We start from the raw sequence: 24,648 nt of genomic DNA, 5'->3' as shown, positions 1-24,648 counted from the left end.
TATTTGAGAAGTCATAATGTGCTGAACACCGTGCAATCATCAGTGAACATCTCCACATCTCACGTTTATTGTGGAAGGAAGGTCATTGAGGAAGCAGCTGAAGATGGTTAGGCCTAGGGCACTATCCTTAGGATCTCCTGCAGTTGAGATGGCTGATCTTCAACAACAGTCACATGAATAGACTAATACTAATATTCTTTCTGGAGGTATGCAGTGATTGACAGTAGTTTAAAATGCTGCCCTTAAAGGTGCAAGCACAGTATTTTGTCACATTGACAGCCACCAAGTACGGTTAGAGACAAAAAAACTGCAGATGCTCTTATCCAAGGTAGACAATCAGGAGGCTAGAAGAAGCCAGGCAGCATCAGAAGGTGGAGAAGTCAATGTTTTGGGTGTAACCCTTCAGGTCTGGGGGTGAGTGTAAGAGGAGCTGCATATAAAGGTGAGGGGGGGGGGGGGGGGGGGGGGGAGGAGGGGAGGCGAGATGGTGAGGTAAGGATAGGTGAACACAGGTAGAGGGTATGATATAGTTGGTCAATAGGAGGAATGAATTCTCCAATTTCAAATAACCTCCCTTCCCATCCCCAACTCTCTTTCCAGCCCTCCCCACTTCTTTCCATTCCTCTGATTGACCCTTCCTTCCAGTTACCAACTAGATTCATTCCTTCCATTAACCATCCAGGTCATACCCTTTACTTGTGTTCACCTATCCCTACCTCAACACCCTGAGCACACCCCCACCCCACCTCCACCACCTCTGCTTTATATGCAACTTCTGTTGCACCCACCCCTAGTCCTGAAGGAGAGTTATACCTGAAATGTTGACTTCTCCACCTCCTGATGCTGCCTTGCTACCAACTATGGAGCAATTATAATTGTAAATGCATAACAGGCTAGAAGTAAGGCAGGTGGGATGGCAGAGTTAGGGAAGAACAAAGCCATGGAGTGTTTAGAAAATAACAATTAGAATTTTAAAATCCAAGAGCTTTCTTGACGAGGAACCAATGTATCCCAGCACGCATTATGCTAATAAACAGATTGACAAGAGACAAGACACTTAGTTTTGGATGGCTTCAAGTTTATGGAGGGTAGAATGTATCAGACCAGCCAGAAGTGCATTAGGATGATAGATTCTACAGAGAAGGAAGGTGTATGAGGTTTCAGCAACAGTTTGATTGAGGCCAGAGTTGAAATTGAGCAATGTCATGGAACTGAAAATAAGCTGTGATGGCATGGATGTGAGCTCATCTCTGAATCAAATTTGAGACAAAGATTGTGAACAGACTGGCTTAATTTCAGGCTGGTTCCAGGATAAAGACCAGAAGATGCAGGAGCAAAGACAGCCATTCAGCCCATTGAGCCTGCTCTGCATTTTCATGAAATCATGGCTTATTTGATAAAACTCAATTCCACTTTCCTGTCTTTTCATATAACCCTTAATTCCCTTATTGATCAAAACTCTATCTCAGCCTTGAAAATGCTTAATGACTCAGCCTCGACAGTCCTCAGTGGTAAAGAATTCGACAGATTCACTACTGCCTGAGAAACCAGATTCTTCCTCATCTGTCTTAATTGTATCACCCCTTATTATGAAATTGTGCCTTCTTGTTTTCAACTCTCCCACAAGGGGAAATAACCTTTCTACATCTATCCATGATAAGTCCCCTGAGAATCTTAAGTTTCAATAATTGAGATAGTGACCAAATAGGTTTAGTGGTATCAGTTGAAGAACAAAGTTGGCCTAAGACCTTTTCTAAGGTCACTCGAGGGCTGATGAATCCTCTGTTTAGCATAACATTCAAAAGGCAATGCACCATTCAGTACACACCAAAGTGTTCAAGCCGTTGGAGTGTTGTAAACCCACAACTTACTGACTCAGGCAAGAGAGTTACTCTTGAATCACTAAGGAGGATATGAATAGAAATAGGCCATTCAATCCCTCAAACCTGTACCACTTCCCAAATTGAAAATGGCTGATTTATATCTCAATTTTATTTATCTCAATTAACCTCCACTTAAGGAACATATTGTACTGGTATTACCTGAACGGCATAAGGAATTTACTTTGCAGGGACCAAATCAACCAATCTGTGTAGGATTTCTTGCAGACTTCCAGATAATCAGGGTTTGAGGGAGTAGCGTCATCTCATTCAAATATAATTAATGTTTTCTCCAGACACTCGGCACAGAGTTAAGCCTACTGAGAACCACCCCTTACTATCACTGTTACATTACCAGGTCCATGAATCCCTCTCCGGCCCATCATCACTCATCTGCTGACACCCAACAACAATCACAGATCTCAGGTGGGTGTCATACAAATAGTGATTGCCTGGTAGGTCTCTACTGGTGGGAGCTCCACCAATAGGGTCTTTGATTCCAAGGAAGGTCAACCACTATTGGATTAAGTTCTTGAATGGTACTTAATTTTTGGGGTCTACCAGGGGAAAGGGCTCTTACCAGCTCACTAGCAAGGAAGCAAAAACCTTTCACCTCCATTAAATACAATCTTCATCTTTGAAGGCCTTCAAGGATCTTGTGTCCTGTGACTTCTTTCACTTTTTCACTGCATTCCCCATCTTTGACTTGTCAAATCTCTACATAACATGAGGATATTGTTGCTCGTATACAAAAATGAAGTAAATTTATCAATTGCATAGGTTAGTTATATACAGGCCAGGTTCAATCTATGATCCATAGTGAATTAGTTGAAACACACCGTGTTCCTTCAGAGCGTTGAGCTGATGAGGAGAAAGATTATCTAAATTCCTGCTTCTGATCAGCATCCAGCAATTTGAGCTATTGTATGAGTTCCAAATGTGGCTTTTACCAACTGAATAGTGAAATTACAGCAACAAGTTATCCATTGGTTTGCATTAACAAACATTTCTTCTATTTCCTGCAGTTTGATTATTATAATTCTGTGCTGATCAATGAGAGAGACGAAAATGGGAATTACGTAGAGCTTGGAAATGAGTTTATTTTGGAAGTAAATGAACATTTCAACAATTTGCCTGTGAACACCTCTCTCAGTAACATACAAGTCCCAACTAATGTGTATAATAAAGGTAAGGTAAACAAGTTTGTTCCTTAGTATGCTATTTATCATTTCTAATTTCGGGTGTTGATGGATTTGTTTTCTTTTAATCATTTACTGCTGTTCCTAGCTCCTCTGTCCTCTTGAGGGTAGCTACTACCCTATGTTTGCCAACTTTCTTCTTTCTCTTCCCATCCTATCCAATGCAAAATGGTAAGGAAATATGGTAGAACAGCCTCTGGACCTCCTGCTTTCTGAAATTAATGTTGAGGCCTAAGCAGAAATATCACAAGAAGCTTGGGCCTCCAGCATCTAACTTGCATTCTAAGAGCCTAATTTGAGACTCTAAGTAGTCTGAACACAATTTCTACCCAATACAATGAAATCAGCATCATAATTAAAACTTCAAAATATGTTCAAGCAATCATTAATCCATTGGTCAATTTCAAATTTACATTATATAAGTTTTAAAAAAACACACAGCAATGTAAATATCTTTTCCCCAAAAACTGTCTGAGCAACATCAAGATTCTTCAAGTGTATATTTCATAAATATGTTACTGTCATCTAGTGACAGGATATCTGCACTACATCAGTTCTTATTTTCATGTTGCAATAACCTTACTGAAATGGATGAGTGAAATGTTTTCTCTGCTGTCTAGCTGGAATGGTCAAAGGTAGAGAATGTGACTGATACCACTTCTTGGTTAACATCAGCTTTCAAGTACCCAAGGTAGTCTCTGTCAGATTTGCTGTGAATTTCTGGAGTTATTATCGTGATTGAAAGTGGTTCACTTTTAGTGAAACATTTCAATATCACTGTCCACTGACTAGTCAAATATTTGATACAAAGTTTAAATAAACCAAATTTTTTGCTGGAAAAAAGATAATGTTGGATAAATTGTGTAGCCAACACATCAGAGCAATACTTTCTGATATGAGGAATCTTTTAGCAGCAGTGATGCACAAGCTCATGAAGCCATAGAGAATTTCTTTCTGTATTTATACAGAACCGTCAGCCGCATGTATATTGTGCATATTTTTGAAATAAGAGTAACAGCGTTTCTGTATAATATGTGTATTGTCCATACTCCAAATTTTATAGCGTTCAGTCCTTTATTGTCAAATGAGCCAACTGATGTAATGCTTCCAAAATAAATACACTGAAAGCACAATTTAGTAAAATAGAGCAGAAAGGAAGAAAATGTCATTGAATTGAATAACAGGCTACCTATCATTGCTGTACCATTGGAGAAATTTCAGCAACCCTCATGAGTTATAAGATGGAATTTTGAATAGTGAAGGTTGACTGAAATCTGTCACACTTCTTAGATTAGATTACTTAGTGTGGAAACAGGCCCTTCGGCCCAACAAGTCCACACCGCCCCGCCGAAGCGCAACCCACCCATACCCCTACATTTACCCCTTACCTAACACTACGGGCAATTTAGCATGGCCAATTCACCTGACCTGCACATCTTTGTGACTGTGGGAGGAAACCGGAGCACCCGGAGGAAACCCACGCAGACACGGGGAGAACGTGCAAACTCCACACAGTCAGTCGCCTGAGGCGGGAATTGAACCCGGGTCTCTGGCGCTGTGAGGCAGCAGTGCTAACTACTGTGCCACCCACAAATAGAAACAAAACAATATTCTTCACCTTCACTTTGCATTGCTCCACAATCTTATGTCACAGTGAGAATGATCATAATAAAAGTCCAGTATGAATCACTCAACAATGCAGTGTGATAGAAATGCACATCAGTATCTTATCATTTACTCTTTCTACAGATCCTGACATTTTGAATGGAGCGTACTGGTCAGAAGCATTAAACGCAGTCTTTTCGGAAAACTTTATGAAAGATCCAACTCTCACCTGGCAATATTTTGGAAGTTCCACGGGTTTCTTTAGACTTTATCCTGGTAAACACATTAAAATTCCACAAAAAACTGATGCTAATATTTTTGAATGGATTGCATTCACAAACAAAGGAATGGAGAATTTGGATTTATGTGTAATGACCCTCCTAACCAGAACCTCATTTTGTATCTTGCAAATTATATATCTGTGTTAGTCTTTTACAATTCCAGAATCAGGAAAGAACTGATGGTATAAATCCCAGAAGATGCCAGAGAGATTGCTAGTGGCAGCATTGAGCCACTAGGCATGAACCATAGAGAGTCATGAAATGTTAAAGTATAGAGTGAGAGGCCATTTGACTACTGTGTCTATGGTCCTTTGCCATGGCGATTTAGCTAGGTGTTCTCTCCTAACTTTGTCCCAAAGCACTGCATTTTGTTTCTTCTTGGTTAGTTATCCAATTTGATTTTGGAAATGACAAATTTATAGGTACCCCAAAACAATTAAATGACCACGCAGAAGACAGCCTGATGATAACAAACTGTTACAATTTTAAACTGACAACCACTAGCTCAAATACTGACCCTGCATCATTTAGAGGATAGCATAGAGGTGAGATCTGCAAGTGTTTAGATGCAAGGAATGAGTAACCTGCAACCATGTCAAGGGTACAGGTGCAGATCAGAGCTGGATGTCTATTTTGTGGGACCGAGGTGAGGACTTTGATGGGACATGAAATAAAAAAAGGCTGATGGGTATATACTATGAAATGCTTAATGCTTTGGAAGCCTGTGGTCAATATGAAGGAACAATTGTTTGGGACCAACTTGATCTGAATCCAATCTTTCAGACATAAAAAACGGAAACTGACCTTTCAGTCCAACCAGTCCATGCTGACCATAATCTTAAACTAAACTAGTCCCACTTGCCTGCTCTGAGCTCATATCCCTCCAACCTTTCCTATTCATGTACTTATCCAAATGTCTTTTAAACATTATAATTGTACTAGCATCCACCACTGATAGTCATAGAGATGTACAGCACGGAAACAGACCCTTTGGTCTGACTTGTCCATGCCAACCAGATATACTAACCCAATGTAGTCCCACCTGCCAGCACCTGGCCCATATCCCTCCAAATCCTTCCTTCCTATTCATATACCTATCCAGGTGCCTTTCCAATATTGTAATTGTACTAGCCTCCACCACTTCCTCTGGCAGCTCATTCCATACATGTACCACATTCTATGTGAAAAGGTTGCCCCTTAGGTCTCTTTTATATCTTTCCCCTCTCAACCTAAACCTATGCCCTCTAGTTCTAGATTCCCCTACCCCAGGGAAAAGACTGTCTGTTTATCCTATCCATGCCCCTCATGATTTTATAAACCTCTATAAGGTCACCTCTCAGCCTCTGACGTGCCAGAGAAAACAGCCCCAGCCTGTTCCTATCTACCTGTGACTCCACTTTCAAGGAGCTATGAGCCTGCACTCCAAGGTCTCTTTGTTCAGCAACACTCCCTCGGACCTTACCATTAAGTGTGTAAGTCCTATTAAGCTTTGCTTTCCCAAAATGCAGCACCTCGCATTTATCTAAATTAAACTCCATCTGTCACTTCTCAGCCCATTGGCCCATCTGGTCTAGATCCCATTGTAATCTGAGATAACCACCTTCACTGTCCACTACACCTCCAATTTTGGTGTCATCTGCAAATTTAATAACTACACCTCTTATGCTCACATCCAAATCATTTCCTCAGGAAGTTCATTCCATATGCAAGTCACACTCTGTAAACAAATTTGCCCCTTATGTCTTTTTTAAATCTCTCTCCTCCCTCCATAAAAATGTGTCCCCTTGTCTTGAAATCTCCCATCCTAGGGAAATCATTAACCCTATCTGTACCATTCATGATTTTATAAATTTCTATAAGGTTACCTCTCAACCAGTATAAAAAAGTCCCAGCCTATCTAGCCTTTCTTTATAATTCAAACCTTCCAAACCGATAACATCCTGGTAGATCTCTTTGGAACCCTCTCCAGCTAAACAATATCATTCCTCTTACTGAGCAACAGAATTGGACGCAGTACTCCAGAAGATGATTTACCAATATCCTGTACAATCTCAACATGACTTCCCAATTCCTATACTCAAAGGACTCAGCAATGAGGTAACCGTGCTAACCACCTTTTTAACCACCCTGACTATTATGTGATGTAAACGTCAAAGAATTAGTTCCCTTTGCTTTGCCAAACTACCCAAGACCATCCAATCTATTGTCTAAGTCCTACCCCTGTTTGTTGTACCAAAATGCAATACCTCACATTTGTGAGAAGATTTGTAGCTCGGGTGCTCGTTGCTGTGGCTCTGTTCGCCGAGCTGGAAGTTTTTGTTGCAAACGTTTCGTCCCCTGTCTAGGTGACATCCTCAGTGCTTGGGAGCCTCCTGTGAAGCGCTTCTGTGATGTTTCCTCCGGCATATATAGTGGCCTGTCCCTGCCGCTTCCGGTTGTCAGTTAGCTGTTTTCCTGTTTGTCCTATATAGTGTTTTGTGCAGTCATTGCATGGGATTTTTTACACTACATTAGTAATGCTAATGTGGGTATCGGGTCTTTCGTTCTGGTGAGTTGTTGTCTGAGAGTGGCTGTTGGTTTGTGTGCTGTTATAAGTCCTAGTGGTCGCAGTAGTCTGGCTGTCAGACGAAGGACCCGATACCCAGCATGAGCAAAACTATCGTAGTGTACAAAATCCCATGCAAGGACTGCACAAAACACTATATAGGACAAACAGGAAGACAGCTAACGATCCGCATCCACGAACATCAACTAGCCACGAAACGACACGACCAGCTATCCCTAGTAGCCACACACGCAGACGACAAGCAACATGAATTTGACTGGGACAACACTACCATTATAGGGCAAGCCAAACAAAGAACAGCCAGGGAACAGCCAGGGAATTCCTAGAAGCATGGCACTCATCCACAAACTCCATCAACAAACACATCGACCTGGACCCAATATACCGGCCACTACAGCGGACATCTGAAACTGTCAACCGGAAGCGGCAGGGACAGGCCACTATAAATGCCGGAGGAAACATCACAGAAGCGCTTCACAGGAGGCTCCCAAGCACTGAGGATGTCACCTAGACAGGGGACGAAACGTTTGCAACAAAAACTTCCAGCTCGGCGAACAGAACCACAGCATACCTCACATTTATCCAGATTGAACTCCATCTGCCATTCTTCAGCCCATTTAACCATTTGATCAAGATGGTTTTGTAATCTTAAAAAACCTTCTTCACTGTCTGCGATGCCACCAATTTTGGTGTCGTCCACAAACTTACTAACCACGCCTTCTATATTCTCATCCAAATCATTTATATAAATGACAAACAAAAGAGGACCCAGAACTGATCCCTGTGGAACATTGCTGGTGACAGGCCTCCAGTCTGAAAATCACAACTCTCTCACCTCTCGTTAAGCCAATTATCCTGAATCCCATATGGCCTAACTTTCCAAGTTAGTCTACCATGCAGAACCTTGTTGAAGTCCTTATTTAAGTCTAAGTAAGTAACATCTACTGCTCAGCCCTCAATCATTTTAGTAACTTCCTCAAAAAACTCAATCAAGTTTGCGAGATACTACTTTCTTTGCATAAAACCTTGCTGACTATCCCTTATCATTTGTTTTGTTAACACATTTGTACATCCAACCATGATGCAGCATCTGATGTCTAATGTTTCAGCTTCCACAGCAGCCAGCAACCTCTACAATAAGCTTGAGTGCCACAGTACAGGCTCAAACAAAAAGTTAAGAAAAGTCAGTTTTCTGCAGTGCCAGCTCACACTGCTCTAATGCAAGCTCATTATGGTTACTGATACCAGTGTTCAAAGGAGATTCTAGGGCATCACAACAGTCCAACAGAATAACAGTTTTTGATGTCCTGTCTTGGATGAGCAATGTTTCCCCGATGAATGAACCTATCATGATAGCAACATTTATGCTGTTATACCTGTCATGCTCCTGCTCCTCCCAATGTTTCCAGGTAAATGTTTCGTGCTGTTCCTGCACTGTAATAAGCACTGCTCCTTCTCAAGCCACCTCTCATGGCTTCCAATGCATTAAACATTTCATTGTACATACCCATCAGCCTTTTTCTGATTCTTGTCCCATCAAAGTCCTCATCTGAGTCCCACCAAACTTGCCATGCAGTCCTGACTTGTGCCTTTCCCCTTGACATGATTGCAGGTTCTCATTCCTCACATCTCAACACTTGCATCCCACTTCTGTGCCATCCTTTAAATTATGCAGGGTCAGTATTTGAGCTGGACATTGTCAGTATAAACTCATAAAAGTCTGTCATCATCAGGCTGTCTTCTGCTTGACCAACTCATTGTTTTGGAGTATGTTTCAACTTGTCATCAGTGGTGGAATGCAGAGGAAAAGTAAAGAGTGGATGCTTACATTGTCTACAGCGCTTAAGTAAAAATATATTATGGAGAGGAGGGATGGGGTTGATTCAGTCTCCATTGTTGGTCATGAGTTTAGCAATTTCCACTAGACCATAAAACATAGGAGCAAAAAGTAGGCCATTCAGCCAATCAAGTCTGCATCACCATTCAATCATGGTTGAGAAGTTTCTCAACTCCCACTTTCTCCTCATAACCCTTGATCCCCTTGAACCTATCTATCTCAATATTAAATATACTCAATGACTTGGCCTCTACAGCCTTCTGTGGCAATGAATTCCATAGATTCACCACCCTCTAGCTGAAGAAGTTTCTCCTTATCTCTGTTCTAAAGGTCTTCCCTTTACTCTAAGGCTATGTTTTTGGGTCCTAGTCTCTCCTACCAATGGAAACGTCTTCCCAACATCTACTCTGTCCAGGGCATTCAGTATTCTGTGTGTTTCAATTAGATCCCCCCCCTCATCCTTCTAAACTCCATCGTGTATAAACCCAGAGTCCTCAAACATTCCTCATATGTTCGGCTTTTCATTTCTGGGACCATTTTTGTGAACCGCCTCTGAACATGCTTCAGGGCCAATACATCCTTTCTGAGATATGGGGCCCAAAACTGCACACAATACTCTACGTGTGGTCTGACCAGAGCCTTTTAGAACCTCAGAAGTACATCCCTGCTTTTATATTCAACTCCTCTCAAAATAAATGCTATCATTTAATTTGCCTTCCTAACCACTGACTCAACTTGCAAGTTTATTTTGAGACAATACTTATCTAGAACTCCCAAGTTTCTTTGCACTTCAGACTTCTGAATTTTCTCCCTATTTAGAAAATAGTCCATGCCTCTTCTTCCTACAGAAGTGCATAACCTCACACATTCCCAAGTTGTACTCCATCTGCCACTTTTTTGCCCACTCTCCTAACCTGTCCAAATCCATCTGCAGTCTCCCCAACTCCTCAATGCTACCTGTCCCTCAACCTATCTTTGTATTTTCTGTAAACATAGCTAGAAAGCCTTCAGTTCCTTCACCTATATCGTTAGTATATAAAGTGAAAAGTGCGGTCCCAACACTGAGCCTTGCGGAACACCACTTGTCACCAGCTGCCATCCTGAGAAGGACTCTCTTACCACTACTCCCTGCTTTCTGCCATTCCAAGATGGCTAACACCATCTCCCCGATGGAGTTGAGGACATACCAGTGCTCATACTCCACAGGGGTAACTTAGTAATTTGTGTTTCCTTTCTGCAATCCATTTTTAAAAATTTGTTTGCAATGAATAACTGTTTTCTTGTTAAATACAGAAATCTGATGAGTTCTTTCATGTAACATTGGTTTCATCCATTTGATAAAATCAGGACTTTGAATAGCTTTGATAAAATCTTTTCACAACTGTGATAATTCCAGAAGTAGTGGAGCTTGCTGTCTAGCAAACTACCTTAGTAAGTCATGAAATACTCACGTTTTGTATTAATTAATAGTTATTTTTATAAATTCTTTGTATCTAAAAGTTATGGCTGAAATGAGGGAGGAGGAAAGCTAGAGAATGAGATGGTGAGAAAGATTACACATCATACTACTTTGTGATTCAGTCCAATAGCTGCTTGGTAAATGGCAGTCATTATCCAATGTTTTTGCTATATTTCTCAGGTATAAAATGGATGCCAGATGGAAATGGAGTAATATCTTTTGATTGCAGGAACCGAGGCTGGTAAGTAAAGCACTATTTAGTGATTGCTTGAATGGCTTTCAAGGGATAAGCACTACTAATTTTTCATTAAGACAACAAGGTTCTCATTCTTAACTGAAAGTAACACTGAACTTACATTCTTAATCACGTAGTATCAAGTTTTTATTCCTTCATAGGATTGGGATAGCACAGGCAGTGCCACTATTTATTACTGATCCTTAATTACCCTTGAGAGGTGCTTGTGACCCATTATCTTGAATTATTTCAGTTATTTTGGCATAGATACACCCACATTGCTGTTAGGTAGGGAGTTCCGGAATTTTACTGAATGGCAAGTTCAAAATGGGGATTATATGTGATTTGATTACGTCCAGCATAGAATCCCTACAGTGTGGAAACAGGCCATTTGGACCAACATGTTCACACCAACCCTCTGAAGAGCATCCCACCCTGACTCTCACCCCCACCCTATCCCAGTAACCCTGCATTTCCCACGGCTAATCCACCTAATTTTACACATCCCTGGACACATTGGGCAATTTTGCATGGCCAATCCACCTAATCTGCACACCTTTGGACGGTGGGAGGAAACCAGAGCACTCAGAGTAAACCTATGCCGACCCTGCGAGAATGCGTAAACTCCACATAGACAATCGCCGAGGCTGGAATTGAACGCAGGTCTTGTGTTGTGAGACAGCAGTGCTAACCACAGAGCCACCGTGGAGGGGAGCTTGCAGATTGTAGCGTTCTCATGCACCTGGTTTCAGCAATCTTCTTGTTGATAAAAATCACAGGTTTAAGACGTAATGTCTAAAGTACCAAGCAGTGTTGCTTCAGTACATCTTCTATAATGCTGGAGATGTGGTCCATATAGCTCAAACAGTGTATTGCTTTGGATGATGTAAATTACTGACTGTACTCAACTAGGCTATACTTGCAAAATTCATAACACAGTCTCCAACATTAGAAGTGACTCTGACTGGAAAACATTTGTAAAATTAAACTGTGTGTAAAGAATTATGCTGACAACCATAGTCAAGTTGCCTGCTTTATATTGTAAACAAAGCTTGGTAGTTAACTGTCAGTCAACATTAACTGGTGCATTCTCCATGGCAATGCCTCAACCAATCAGTACTCTCTTCTGACATGGTATAAACATTGTTTTCCCTGTACATTGGTAGTCTTGAGCTGTCCTGATGAGTGCAAGAGAAACTGTTCTGGTAGAATATCCTTTTTTTTTCCACAACACTGAAGTTAACCGTCATGTAGGTGTTTTCTTGAACATTCACTCTTAAGAATTTGTACTTGCTCGAGGCATTCTCAGGTTCAATTATATTAATTGTATATTTTAAGCTCTCTGTTGTTCCTACTTTAATGGAAATTGACTCTGACAGCCCTAAATCCATTTGATTGCCTAGTTCAGGCATGTAACAATTGCATCCCCTGTGATTTAGATTCACCATTCTCCATTATGATTGCCCAAAGATCATGAAAGAGAGATTCTTTATTCCATTGGCATCAGGTCTTTACAAATATAAAGGAAAATTAAGGTTGAACTAGAAAATCTCTTTGTTTGCACAGGATTATCCATGTAGTTCACATTTGTTTGCAAAAATAACTTCTCTCTCCATTCAGCCTTTTTCTTTCGACAAAAACACCTTTTTTTTCACAGAGAGAGGCTACTTGATTGCTTGAGCTTCTCTGCTCGGCACTCTTCCTGATCAGCATCTCCTGCTGAAGCCATTGCATTGTGTATGCATTTGTCTTCACTACTTTTTTTTCACATTCATACAATATATGTTTTTATTTTCAATTGTAGTTTGATTTCAGCTCTTTATCCAAAGGAGCATGAAGTTTGAAGCTGTCCTGTTCTTTGGAAGCTATTTCTAATCTCTTCCGTGAAAACATTTCAAAGTTGATGTGTGGTTCCTTGTTACAACTTTTCTTTCTACTGCATCGGATTTCTCATTATTCTAATTTCTCTCCTTAGATGTTCATTGAGATTTAACCCATCTAGACTCTATGTTCATAACTATGGCTGGGATCTTCCCTTTTTTGATTAAATCCAGAAGTGGGAAACACATAGAATCATAGAATCACTACAGTGTGGAAATGGTCTATGAAGTTGAGAGAGCTTGCATAATCTTCCACCAGGCAGGTAGCTGATTAGTTGTTAATAGACTTTTTCCTGGAATTAAATCTGGGGTGAGGAAATCCCAGCTACTAGAGAACTCAGCAGAGCCATAATGGAAACTGTGGCTGCTGCTGGGACAAAAGCCCCAGACTTCTAGGATGGAGGAGTATAACCTATAGGCATAGTTAGTGTTGTTAGGATGAGGGTAATGTCTCATAGAGTGGGCTTTGTGGTTCAATTTGACAAACTACCAGGAGATTCATGTTCAGGTTATGATGGTATAATCATTGTACACAGTCATTCTCTGACTGAACCCTAGCAAAAACCCATACACATTAAGTCACCTAGTCAATTTCTAATGCAATAAGATTATAACTGTATTTTAATCAGATGTCACATTTCCCACAGAACATATATCAATCATTATTCATGTTTATCCAAAGTCTCCATTATCCTGCTGATTGTATGATCTCAGCTGAGTCCTCGTTTCTATTACTCACTCCCTGTGGCTACTGTTAGGGGGAGGGACGACCCCTCAGGTGGAGAATTCAGGGTGATGGCAACAACCAAGGTGTGGCACCATGGTTGGCTTTGCTGCACAGCTGGGGAGGAAACAGGCTGGGAGAGCTTTAGTGATAGGGAATTCAATTGTGAGGGGAACTGGCAGGCAGTTCTGTGGCATCAAATGAGACTGTTGAATTTCCTGCTTGTGGATTTTCAGCATGGCACTCAGTGGTTCCACTGCTGCTTCAATCTTCTCTGGGAGTTTGGAAAACTCCGAGAGTAACTGCTACTGCCCCATTAAATCCAAAGGGGCCACCCCGGGAGTTTGAACAGTTTTTCTCCTGGGGATGGTTGGTAAGGTGAGGGGGGGTAACATTCAATATTCCTTGAGGTACCCATCTGGGTTGCGTTTTGCTCATGGAGGGGCGGTGTATAATTTTGACTCGGCAGAAAAGGCGAAGGACTTTGTGAATTGTCTCAATTAAAGGACTCGAGTCTGGGTGGGGAGGGAGGGGGCATCATTACGGACAATGATATGAGGTTTTTAAATTTTTTTTATTGCCGCTTTTTTCTCTTCTCTCTCTCCTTTTTTTGTGGTTGTTTGCTTTATACATACTGGCTTGATGTAAAACTGGAGTTATTTCATATATCGGTCATTTGGGTATTAGCTGGGGCTGTTTTGTTACTCCTGTCCTTTTGTTTTTGTGTTGGGCCTGGCTATATCTGTGGTTATGGCGAGTTGGGGGGGATGGGCATCCATTGTTAACTCTCAGAATATAAATAACCGGTTTCTTCATTTGTAAATTGCCTGGGGCTAGGGCACAGCCTCAGCTAGAGGGAGTTGGGATGGGAGCAAGGATTAGGAGGTGCCCCCTGTGGGCAAGGGGGAAGATCTCTAGTGAATTGGGGGTTATTTGGGTGTTTGCTTAAGTTAAATGTAGTGATTAGCTTTTTAGTTGTAGTTTTATACGGGTAGTTTTTAGACTTCATAGAGTTAATGTCTTTGTCGCTCGTCACACCTCAGATAAGCTTCCTCCTCTTGGGAAACCACGGGCTGCCCTGGACAACCATGGCAGGTGGTACACCTAGAATATAAAAGGGAGTCATTCCCCTATTAAAAGAAAGATGTTGTCAAGCCTTAGGAGGGAAAGGGTAGACATCGCCCTACTGTAATAGACTGATTTAACTGATAAGGAACATCTGAAACTGCAGCGGGGGGGTTCTGACAGAGTGTTCTTTTCCTCTTCAGCTCTAAGAGTTGAGGAGTGGCTATATTGGTAAGAAAGAACCTCCCTTTCCAGATAATTGAGCAAATTAAGGACAAACATGGACGGTTCTTAAAGCCCGAATACATGGGAAAATGTATGGCGTCTTGAGTGTGTATTGTCCCCGGTGCACCCTCTTAAATTTCTAATTGATGCATTTGCTAAATTAATGAGTCTTGGGGTGAGCTGCACGATCATAGGAGGGGATTTTAATTATCTAATAGATCCCGAGGTTAGCAGGGTGCCAAGGGGCCTGGCAGATAGACCTGTGCAATCTAAGCAGTTGGCGGACATGTGTAACGAGTTGGGACTAATGAATGTGTGGAGGCATCTTTACTCTAATGGAAGAGACTTTACATTCTACTCCAACCCACACAAGTGCCATACGTGAATTGACATGTTTTTTTATGCCATTGGACTGCTTGAACAGAATGTTGGCATGCAAAATTGGGAATATAGCTGTCTCAGATCATGCGCCAGTGTATTTAGATTTTAAAGTCAGGGGTGGTGGAATGGATGCACGGCTCTGGTGCATGGACCCATTTCTGTTAAGCGATAGCAAATTTTTTGAGTACATCAGAAGAGTGTTCAGGGCCTTCTGGGATATCAACTCGTGTTCAGCCAGTAATCCGGCAATACTTTGGGAGGCCACTAAGGCATATTTACGAGGCCTGATCACTTCATATTCAGCAACTAGAAGGAAGCAGAGGGAGGAACAACAACGGATGCTGGAGGCCCAGTTGCAGATAGCTGAGGAAGCATATTATAATAGGCCCTCTCTGGTCAAGTTCCAGCGGGTCACAGCCCTCCGGGCAGCTCTCGACACATTGCACACACAAATGGCTAAAAAAGTGATCTCCTTTGCTAAACAAAGATTGTTTAAATTTGGAGATAAGCCAGGTAGATATCTGGCATATCTGGCTAGGAGGAGAGAAACTTTCCAATTTATTATGTCTGTTAGAGAAGAGGCTGGCAACATTACCTGTTAGTTGAAGATCAATGTTAGATTTAGGAAATACTTCGGAGGGAGGTCAACACAGTGCAGCGAGAATGCAGTCCCTTTTTTTGAGAATCTAGACCTCCCCAATATAAACACGGAAAAGACTTCCCTGTTGAATGTGCCTATGATGGTGCAGGAAGCAATAAGGCATCTCCAGGGTGGCAAAGCACTGGGGCCAGATGGATTCCCAAGTGAATTCTATGATGAATTCATAAATATGTTGGTGGAGCCACTTCTGGGGATGTTTTACTATTCATATACATGGGATTGTCTGCCGCCTTCTCTTAAGGAGGTTAATATCTCCCTCATTTTAAAGAAGGTGAAAGACCCTAAAGAATGTACTTCATACAGACCAGTTTCACTGTTGAATGTAGATTTTAAAATGCTATCCAAGATGCTGGCTCTGAGGTTGGAAAAGGTTTTACTCCATATTGTAAAAGAAGATCAGATGGGTTTTGTTAAGGGCCGTTGTTCCTCCAACAATATCAAGAGGGTACTGAACATAGTGCAGGTATGTCAGCAAAGATTGATCCCGGGTTTGGTGATCTCCCTAGCCACAAAAAAGGCATTTGACAAGGTAGAATGGCTGTATCTGTTTAGGGTCCTAGAGTGTTTTGGTTTGGGGGCAACTTTTTCCAAATGGGTGGCGGAGTTGTATAATGATCCTAAGGCGGCAGTCATCATAAACGGTACTAAGTCAGATAACTTTAATATTGGGAGGGGTAGTCAACAGGGGTGTCCTCTTACACTGCTGTTATTTACCTTGGCAATTGAACCTTTAGCTGAGGCTATCAGGAGGGGTCCTAACATACTGGCGCCAAGGGTGGGAATGGGGGAGCATAAGATCGCCCTATTTGCTGCTGATGTCCTCTTGTTCTTGGCCAATCTAGAGAAGTCCATTCCTCGATTGATTCAAACAATTAATTTATTTGCCGGTTTTTCGGGCTGCAGGATCAACTTTACAAAATCGGAAGCCGTGCCGGCGGGGGGATTAGTGGATGTGCCTGATCTGAAGGATGGAATGCAGTTCCCATTTAAGATGGTCGTCAAAAGGTTTTTTGTATTTGGGTATTTTTATTACTCCTGCCTTCAATCAGCTGTATAAAGCTAACTATGCACAATTACTGGTGAGGATAGCACAGGATTTGCAGAGGTGGGAGGGGTTACCACTAACATGGTTGCGCTGAATAGCCCTGATTAAAATGAATGTTCTTCCTTGCCTGTTGTACCCCATGAGAATGCTCCCGTTTGTTGCTACTCAGATGAGTGTTACGGAGGCTCAGTGGTTGGCTAGGGTCTTTCATTTGGTGTCACAGGTGCCCTCGAAATTAAATTACAGCTTTCGCAGTGTGAGGGAAGGGTGGATTTCCAGACTTGAAGAGGTATCAAATACATGCCCTGTTAGCATATGTTAGTGATTGGGTACGAGTGAATTCGGAGTTAGTTTGGCTTGATGTTGAAGCCTCGCAGTCGTGATGTCACCAAGTTAATCTATTATTTATGGATAAGATGAAATCTGTGACTGAGCAGTGTAAGAATCCAAACATTTTAAACATGGTGAAAGCCTGGAGGACGATGAGGCAAGACAAGGGCAATTGGTCTAAGACCTCACTGTTTATCGTGTTGGTGGGAGCCCAAGGATTTAAACCTAGGGCATGGAAGAATAAGGGAATCTCATGCCTGGGAGATTTGTTCGAAGGGGAGGTCTTTTAGCCAGTTAAGTCAGAAATATGGATTGTCTAATAGGGAACTTTTCTAGAACTTCCAGATAAGGAATTATATACAAAGGAAAACCACACGCCTGGCCAAATGTTACAAGTCAGACATGGAGAAAAGAATGCTCCGGTGTATGGGTGCTCTTTCAGTCAGTACTTTGTATCATTACAGAAAGGACATGCCGTAGGGGATGTGGAAGGATTCTGTAGGACGTGGAATTGAGAGCTAGGAGAGGATATCTCATTGGAGGTATGGGAAGAGATATGGGGAAATGTAAGGAAAATTTCAATATGTAACAGAGCTTGGGCCATGCAAATAAAGATCTTACACAGGGCTCATATGGTGCCAGAGAGGCTAGCTGAATTCAAGAGAGGAGCGTCTCCATAGTGTCCCAAATATAAAATTAGTATAGACACTCTTACACACTGTTACTGGTCCTGTTGTAAGATCCAGAGATACTGGAGTGCTATAGTAAGGGAGCTAAAGTACATCCTGAGGATTGAAATTAACATGGATCTAGTATTTCTTCTTCTGGGGTTGCCAAATTGGCCCTCTCTGGGGTAACATGAGAAGAGATTGTGTAACATTCTTACCCACTGTGTGAGGAAGAATATTTTAATGAATTGAACATTGGAAACTTCCCCCGGGTCTTATGGGGTGGCGCAGGCTGGTGATGGAGCATCTCCGCCAAGCCTACCTCACAAATATGGTGCACCACAAAACCGAGCAGTTCTACAAGACGTGGTGGTCCTTTCTAAATTATATTGACACAGACTTATCAGCAATATTAATTAGGGCCGTGGTGCAGCTGTGGGAATCAGTTTGGGTGCCTAAGGGGCCCTGGGAGGGAGATGCTGGGAGAAAAGAATATGGGTACAATGACTGGTACTCCCAGGGATGGGAGCCTCAGTGGAAATGTGATGATGAAATAGAATAAAGTAGTGAGGTATAATTTAATTTAAGTTCATTTAAATTCAGTTTAATTTAATTTTTATTTAATTTGTTTGTAGTTTAGTTTAAGTTAAGTAGATATGTTTGTTCTGGTAGAATAGTAGGTCATTCATTACTAATAATATGGCATTTGAATTTGTTGTACTGCCTCTATTTTTCTGTTTTTTGGTATTATTAAAAAGATTAAAAAGATCTCTAATAAAAATATTTCTTAAAAAGAACCCTCAGTCTGCCCTAATGTAACATTCCTGTTTTCCATCCCATCCAGCCTGGTGATTAATACAGAATTATGTGAAGTGTAATGCCACTATTGAGTTGTGACCTCCTAAGTTTATTTAATCTCAAACATTTTATGGCAAGTTAAGACAGAAACCTTCCATCTTTAAATTTGGGCCAGATTTTATTATGACCTGACAGGCAAAAAATGTGCAGTGACCTCATTCCAGGACCCAGTCTTCCTGTGCATTTTGTTTGTTCTTATGTACAGGTATATTCAGGCTGCAACTTCCCCAAAGGACATTATCATACTGTTTGACATCAGCGGCAGTATGAAAGGTCTCAGAATGACGATAGCCAAACACACCATCAATACCATCCTGGACACATTGGGTGAAAACGATTTTGTCAATATTATCGCTGTAAGTAAATCAGACAAGAAAATTTCAACATTTCCTTCTCAGTTCAAAATTCAAACTGCCTGATGTTGTATTGTTGTCCTGGTATTTTAGGTATCTAGATGATATATTTGTAGAGTAATTGAATTTTCCATTCAGTCCCTTCCCTTGCTCTAATTCCATAGCCCTGTGAGTTTATTTTCTTCAAGTGCCCATTCAATTTCCTTTTAAAATTATTTAGTTATTTCTGCTTTCATCATCCTCTTGGGCTGAGAGTTCCATGTCATTATCACTAAATTTATGTAAAGTAATCAAGGACCTAGAAAGTTGAGTGTTCCGTGCTCAGTTTTTAGGCATGCGACAGATGTCTGCATGTCATATTGATCTCCGGTAACACTACAAAAGCACTCAATAACAATATTAACATCATGCAGGTTTCTAGCTATCTGGAGCAATCAAGGTTCATTCATGCAAAATCAGAATTTGGGGCATAAACTGCAACTGCAAGCTGCACACCAATAAGGGATCTTAGGTTATTAGAATTGATGCAAGACAATGGGAGACTGTACAATTACTGCAGCCAAAGACTAGTGAAAAGAGTATTGACATTGAAGTTACAAAGATGTGGATTGATGTTTGAGTTTTTGAGGGAGGAAGAAGTTTAAATGTGTTGAAAGTGCTCCAGTTCCTGATTCAGAAACATGTTTGCATAAATTTACATGTCTCAAAGCATGCTCAAGAAGTGATGTTTTCTCATTGGCAGGCATATGTAAGTCATGGAGTTAGCATCAACCCATCCTAAATTATGATCCTTGTAAATGTCTTCAATTACCTAAAAAGGCATAGATTTTCAGAATCTGCTAATTAAGTCAAATATTTTTTTTTAAACCTGCTAAACTGAGATTGCAGAAATCTTTGGTTAGACCTTGGTATTTCTTGCATAATTTAAACAAAATCAAAGTGCTAATTAGGCTGTCTTCCTCTGCATTATTTTTTGGAGAACATTACATTGACTAAGATAATTTTTGAAAGCTTTAAACTGAGATATATATGGTGGAGAGTAGCGATAAGAAGTTGTAAGGAAATGGTCTTATATTTTGAAGGCAATATAACATGAAAATGTGTTAAAGCTGTATTTTGCACATTTAGGTGGAAGGAATCCTAAAAAGCTGCTATTATTTTCATCTTAAGGCTAGCATCCACAAGTATGCATTTTAATGAAATTTGCATAGTTCAACAGTTATTAGATCATGAAAAGTTTGAAAAAAAATTCTTTCCATGATGTTATGAACCCCCTTGGTGGTGATGCTGCACGGAAAAGGTAAGGATGAGCTGGATGAGTTGAAGGATGATGTTGGTGGTTCCATCCTTTATTTGCTGTCCTCCTCTTTCATTCCCAAACTGGCTGACTTTTAATTCTATTGAACTGGTCAATCAAAGGGCAGACTGCTCTTCAGTTTCAGCAGAGCCATTGGGAGCAGTGGCCACAATTGGAACTGCAGCCAGTCTAAACAAGAAACAACAGTGGAGAACAATGCTGAAAAGCTGGTTAGTGGACTGGATTCTCCAGGCCCTGGTTAGGTTGAAATGAGGATTAGAAATGGAGACAACCCTTTCACTAGCAGGTTTTCTTTGCATGCCTCAAACAGAGGCAAGGATTAGATTGCCAGAGTATACTTAGCAGCTTCACATGGTGAGGCATTGTTCCTCACTGATAAAATACCAAGTTAAAAATCACATGGCAACGTTTATTTGGAAGTACAGTACAAGCTTTCAGAGCACTGCTTCTTCATCAGGTAACTGGTGGAGTAGGATCATAGGACACAGAATTTATAGCAAAAGATCATAATGTCATATCCTGATGCAATATATTGTACAAACCTAGATTGCTGTTAAGTCTTTCAATGCAGCCCATTCTAAAAGATGAAAGACTTAACATCAATGTATGACATTATGATCTTTTGCTCTCAATTCTGTGTCCTATGATCCTCCCCCACGAGCTGCCTGATGAAGGAGCAGTGCCCTGAAAGCTTGTACTTCCAAATAAACCTGTTGGACTATAACCTGGTGTTGTGTGATTTTTAACTTTGTCCCTCCCAGTCCAATACTGACACCTTCACATCATGGATAAAATACCAGGAAAAGACCTCAATTGGACATGATTTGGCCACAAGAGCATCATGTTGGCCAAGAGGAGGCAAGCCACCCACCACCTTCCCAGCCATTAGTAACGTTCTTGCAAAGGTGGATAGCCAACACGCACAATATCCCTGACCACCCCACCAAGTTTTACATCCTTACTCCTCAAAATGTGTTGGAGACTTATCATAAAACTTTGGCTTGTGTTTGTATCTTGTGAAATGTTGGGCGTGATTGGAGGATCAATGGATAGTAATTGAGCATGTTGCTTGTATGGGCCAATTATTTAATATTGCCTAGCCAATGCAAAAGCAGTATTTGCAAACACTGTGAGTGAATGATAACTAAGAAATTTATAAAGCACTTGTGATATGAACCCTCTATAGAATGTAACTAATGTAACCCGTATTCTTCATTCCAAAATCACTGCAACCAGCACTGACAAAACCCTGTGTATGTTCTACCAATACTTGGAATCCGTTCAGTAATGAATGAGTACAATGTGAATGCCTATCTAATAGCGAGTTCTACTCTGTATTTCTGCTAGTATAGTGACTACATCCACTATGTCGAGCCCTGCTTCGAAGGAACTCTCGTGCAAGCTGACAGAGACAACCGAGAGGTGGGTGTCACGTGAGATTTTACAAATATTAAACCTTGTTGCTGAACATTTCATGAAGAATTTGCTGAAACATTATTTGTGGATTAAAGGATATTTTAAATGAGTTACAAGCTAGAATCTAATTCCGTACTGGTGGAGCAAACTGATATTCTTAGGTAGAATAATGGATATCCAGACGAAAGATAAAAGCTGGGATTTGTATGGTTCCAAAATAGAATAATGTAATTTGAAGTGAGTTATAAATAGGAAAGAAGTTTGTGTTGTACCAGAATAGGCCAAATTTGTGTACTGCAATCTAATTAATGGTTCTAAAACTTTATATTTTGTATATGCACAGTATTGAGTTCCAGGAATGGAAGATACTTTATAATGATATTATGAGTCAAAGATTAGCTTACTTCAAATGAAATACATAGATTATCTGTTAAATTATTTAGTTTGATTTAGAGGAGCCGGTATTGGACTTGGGTGGACAAAGTTAAAAATCACAAAACACCAAGTTATAGTCCAACAGGTTTATGTGAAGGCACTAGCTTTTGAAGTGCTGCTTCTTCATCAGGTGGTTGTGAAGCAGGATCATAAAACACAGAATTTATAGCAAAAGATTACAGTGTCATGCTGCTGAAATTATATATTGAACAAGCCTAGATTAAATCTTTATTGAGGATTTGTTTGTTATTGATTATCAGAATTCTATGCCAAACAAATTTCTTTGAATAATTATTTCCAACCTTTTCTTTGCATCTCTTTCACCGTTTATTTTGTGTTCTTTAACTTAAATGCTAACCTGCGTATTTTAATTTGTTCTGCAATCTATACTAACATTTATCTTTCCTCCAGTTAACTATATCAAGATCCATTAGCAAGTCATGGTGAACCATATTAAATTCCATTACCACCAGGCAGCTATTATTTTGCTTCAACTTATTCTGTAACTTATAAATAAATTAAAACAAAAGAAAAATGACATGGAATAGGCAAAACACTAACTGGACAATAGAAAGCTTCCAAAGAAGACTTTGCTCAGACAGAGTAGATATGTTGTCATGAAGGAGAGAGGAAGGACATCCAGAGCCAGAGCTCCTGGGATTGCCAAACATACATTAAAAAATATATGGCTATAAGATAAAATAAGGCAGAATGCTGAGGTTTATGATCAATGTAAAATTCATAATACAGCTAATGTGGAAAGTACAGAGGAGAAGTATGTAGTAAAAAAACAGGGAAGTTATAATAAAACAAAACTTAAAAACAACTGGTTAGGATGAAGTATTTGTTCAATTTGGGTACCACGTTATAAAATGGGATGACATATTGGAAGAAATGGTGGTGCTGAAGAGACTTATTAGTTTGGTACCAGTGGTGACGGACTTCAGCTTTGTGTGGAGGCTGGAGATACTGAGGTGGTCTCCTTGCAGCAGCGAAATTTGAGACGAGATTTGATAGAGAAATTAAAACCATGAAGAACAGAAGTAAAATGAAGAGACATTTTCTTCCAGAGTAGAACGTCATGATCTTGAATGCACTGCCTGAAATAGTGGTACTTGCAGATTTTTGAGTGACATTTAGAAGAGAATGCTTGAGGAGAAAAACTACAAGACTATGATAATAGAGCAAATCCACATATGCTTAGTTGTAATGGTGCAGAACCCATAATGTCAGCACTAACTCTTCCTATGAAAATGATGTTTAGTACCATTCTTCTGCCTTTTCCCACTAACGTTTCTATTCAAATATTTATCTAATGCCCTTTTGAATACCATGATTGAAACTGCCTTCACTGCATTTCAAGTGGTGCATTCTAGAGCCTAATGATCCTTACCATGTGATAAGGTTTTTTTCTCACATCACATTTGGATAATTACATTCCTCTATTAAAAACACTTTATAATATTTACACCTTTTTGTAATTTTATTTCTTCCTGCACATCCTTCTCATTAGGTGGTGGCCCGAAGGCTACACTGAGAAACATATTTGGTCCTCTTTTATTCCTTATCTTCAATGCCATCTAGAATTCTCTAGGACATTCTCTTTTTCCAGCACTGCAGTGCTGTCCTTCATCAATGCTTCCGCTCCACCTCGTTGTCTTAGGGTCATAGAGTCATAGAGATGTACAGCATGGAAACAGACCCTTCAGTCCAACCTGTCCATGCTGACCAGATATCCCAATCCAATCTAGTCCCACCTGGCAGCACCCAGCCCATAACCCTCCAAACCCTTCCTATTCATATACCCATCCAAATGACTCCTAAATGTTGCAGTTGTACCAGCCTCCAACACTTCCTCTGGCAGCTCATTCCATACACATATCAACCTCTGTGTGAAAAAGTTGCCCCGTAAGTCTCTTTTTATATCTTTCCCCTCTCACCCTAAACCTATGCCGTCTAGTTCTGGACTTCCCGACCCCAGGGAAAAGACTTTGCCTATTTATCCTATCCATGCCCTTCATAATTTTTTAAACCTCTATAAGATCACCCCTCAACCTCCGACGCTCCAGGGAAAACAGCCCCAGCCTGTTCAGCCTCTCCCTGTAGCTCAGATCCTCAAACCCTGGCAACATCCTTGTAAATCTTTTCTGAACCCCTTCAAGTTTCACAACATCTTTCCGATAGGAAGGAGACCAGAATTGCACGCAACAGTGGCCTAACCAATGTC

At 40.7% G+C, this 24,648-nt stretch overlaps 1 protein-coding gene across 10 annotated transcripts in view; it reads left to right on the top strand.

Moving 5' to 3' along the window:
• LOC122559589 (voltage-dependent calcium channel subunit alpha-2/delta-4-like) overlaps positions 1-24,648 on the top strand; it is a 483,398-nt gene that overhangs the window by 79,926 nt on the left and 378,824 nt on the right. For all 10 annotated transcript variants that reach the window (XM_043709329.1, XM_043709326.1, XM_043709324.1 and 7 more), the window contains exons 5-9: positions 2,906-3,068; positions 4,829-4,960; positions 11,008-11,068; positions 19,105-19,255; positions 21,918-21,992. In XM_043709329.1, the coding sequence (XP_043565264.1) occupies positions 2,906-3,068; positions 4,829-4,960; positions 11,008-11,068; positions 19,105-19,255; positions 21,918-21,992 (582 nt within the window). The remainder of the gene's footprint in view (positions 1-2,905; positions 3,069-4,828; positions 4,961-11,007; positions 11,069-19,104; positions 19,256-21,917; positions 21,993-24,648) is intronic.

This window comes from Chiloscyllium plagiosum, chromosome 19 (genome assembly GCF_004010195.1).
Source record: "Chiloscyllium plagiosum isolate BGI_BamShark_2017 chromosome 19, ASM401019v2, whole genome shotgun sequence".
Classification (NCBI taxonomy): Eukaryota; Metazoa; Chordata; class Chondrichthyes; order Orectolobiformes; family Hemiscylliidae; genus Chiloscyllium; species Chiloscyllium plagiosum.
This window is presented reverse-complemented; position numbering and strand designations above follow the sequence as displayed.